The sequence below is a fragment of the Pygoscelis adeliae genome, unplaced genomic scaffold (genome assembly GCF_000699105.1).
Source record: "Pygoscelis adeliae isolate BGI_AS28 unplaced genomic scaffold, ASM69910v1 Scaffold654, whole genome shotgun sequence".
Lineage (NCBI taxonomy): Eukaryota > Metazoa > Chordata > Aves > Sphenisciformes > Spheniscidae > Pygoscelis > Pygoscelis adeliae.
This window is the reverse complement of record NW_008824559.1, coordinates 58,953-59,377: the sequence shown is the minus strand read 5'-3', so window position 1 is coordinate 59,377 and position 425 is coordinate 58,953. Positions and strand designations below refer to the sequence as shown.

Here is a 425-nt window from a genome sequence, read left to right as displayed (position 1 = left end):
CGGATGCCCGGGGGAGGCAGGTGGCCCAGGGATGCGGCTGCCCCTGAGCCAGCAGCGCTGGCCATGACGGCTGCTTCTGGGTGTGCAGGTCGTGTGCGGATTGAGGAAGGCGCCTCGCTGCGCATCAACCTCCTGCGTGCTGAGGACCAAGGCTGGTACGAGTGCCGCGTGCTCTTCCTCGACCGGCACAGCACTGACGCTGACTTCCAGAACGGCACCTGGATCCACCTCACCGTCAATGGTACTGGCTGATCCCACCCTCAGTCGCTGCTCTGCTCAGCACCAGCCAAGATCTCTCAGGGCTGGAACTGGTCTTCCAAGACCAGTTGAGCCGCGCCTGGGGGTGAGGGTCTGGACTTGTCTTTACAGCACCCCCCACCTTCCTGGAGACCCCCCCTGCATTTGTGGAGGTGCGGGACCGGGAC

The 425-nt window shown here is 64.7% G+C and overlaps 1 protein-coding gene across 1 annotated transcript in view; it reads left to right on the top strand.

The window, feature by feature from the left end:
- The window catches only part of IGSF9 (immunoglobulin superfamily, member 9), a 14,211-nt gene that overhangs the window by 5,540 nt on the left and 8,246 nt on the right, over positions 1–425 (top strand). The window contains exons 3-4 of the mRNA XM_009322020.1: positions 89–241; positions 370–410. Coding sequence (XP_009320295.1) covers positions 89–241; positions 370–410 — 194 coding nt within the window. The remainder of the gene's footprint in view (positions 1–88; positions 242–369; positions 411–425) is intronic.